At 52.2% G+C, this 1,200-nt stretch overlaps 1 protein-coding gene across 1 annotated transcript in view; it reads left to right on the top strand.

Annotated features, from left to right (window-relative positions):
• taf3 (TAF3 RNA polymerase II, TATA box binding protein (TBP)-associated facto) overlaps window positions 1–1,200 on the top strand; it is a 12,374-nt gene extending 11,174 nt beyond the window's left edge. The window contains exons 8-10 of the mRNA XM_019881758.1: window positions 6–125; window positions 196–302; window positions 784–1,200. Of these exons, the coding sequence (XP_019737317.1) occupies window positions 6–125; window positions 196–302; window positions 784–898 (342 nt within the window). The 3' untranslated portion in view covers window positions 899–1,200. The remainder of the gene's footprint in view (window positions 1–5; window positions 126–195; window positions 303–783) is intronic.

The following is a 1,200-nucleotide window of genomic DNA, read 5'->3' as shown; positions in this document are numbered from 1 at the left end:
CGGCCCCCGCCGCCGCGCCCTCGCCGTCGCCCTCGCTGCTGTCGGCGGCCCCGCCGCCGCCCCCCGCCTCCTCCTTCAAGATGCCCGTTCGCAGCGTGGTCACCGAGACGGTCAGCACCTACGTGGTGAGTGGAGCCCGACGCGCGGCGCCGGCGCCGGTCGTACCTTGACCTTTGCTTCGTCTTCCGTCTAAAGATTCGAGACGAAAGCGGAAATCAGATCTGGATCTGTCCTGGATGCGACAAGCCCGACGACGGCAGCCCCATGATCGGATGCGACGACTGCGACGACTGGTATCACTGGTACGCGCGCGGCTTCGATTGGCACGCGCGACCTCCCGATGACACCGGTCACCGGCAAATTGGAATCCCGGGTGGCGCTAAGTGGCACCAAACATCTCTTTGCCGCCGGTTTCAAAAATCTCCTGACTTTTCCTCGATCGCATCACCACCTTTTCTCTTTCTAATACTTTGCCCAACTGATTTTGTTGGCCAGAATATTGAAAAGGGCCTCTCGGTATGGTGCAGCGCAGTTCTGCAATGATGAAACGTGTGTTCCAACATATTTTTAGCCATGCCGATGTGACAAAAAAAAAAAACGAAACCAAAAAAAAAAAAAAGTAAATGGCCTAGTGAGTGAAGCGACCAAAAAATTCAGCAAATGTAAAAAAAAAGAAAGATGATGATGATGACCACGTGTTCTGATGTGTGTGTGTGTGTGTGTGTGTGTGTGCGTGCGTGCGTGCCTGCGTGCGTGTGTGTGTGTGTGGTTTTTTTTTTTCAGGGTTTGTGTGGGAATTGTGGCGGCGCCTCCCGCAGACCAGCAGTGGTTTTGTGTCAAATGTTCCAGCAAGAAGAAGGACAAAAAACACAAGAAGAAGAAACACAAACCGCATTAAGCGCAACGAGACACATTTTTTGTTGCGTGCGTGCGTGCGTCGGGCATATTTTGGGGACGGAACTCGAAAGCCGTTGGGCACTGCGAAAAGTTTCAAAACAACAACAAGAAAAAGGAGGATTTTTCATGACGTTAGCCGGCATGACGTGGGAGGTTGGGGCGGGCTGAAAGAAAAAAAAAAAAAAATGCCATTTGAGCCCAGCGCATCAGGAGCCTGGCAATCGTCTCAACCAAAATTCTCTTTTGCTATCTTTGCTTTCGGTGTACAAAATGATGCCCCGCCCCCTTTTCCCACTGCTCCCA

The sequence above is a fragment of the Hippocampus comes genome, unplaced genomic scaffold (genome assembly GCF_001891065.2).
Source record: "Hippocampus comes isolate QL1 unplaced genomic scaffold, H_comes_QL1_v1.1 scaffold299, whole genome shotgun sequence".
In the NCBI taxonomy this organism is placed as follows: domain Eukaryota; kingdom Metazoa; phylum Chordata; class Actinopteri; order Syngnathiformes; family Syngnathidae; genus Hippocampus; species Hippocampus comes.
The sequence above is the reverse complement of the archived record's forward strand: the minus strand, read 5'-3'. Positions and strand labels throughout refer to the sequence as shown.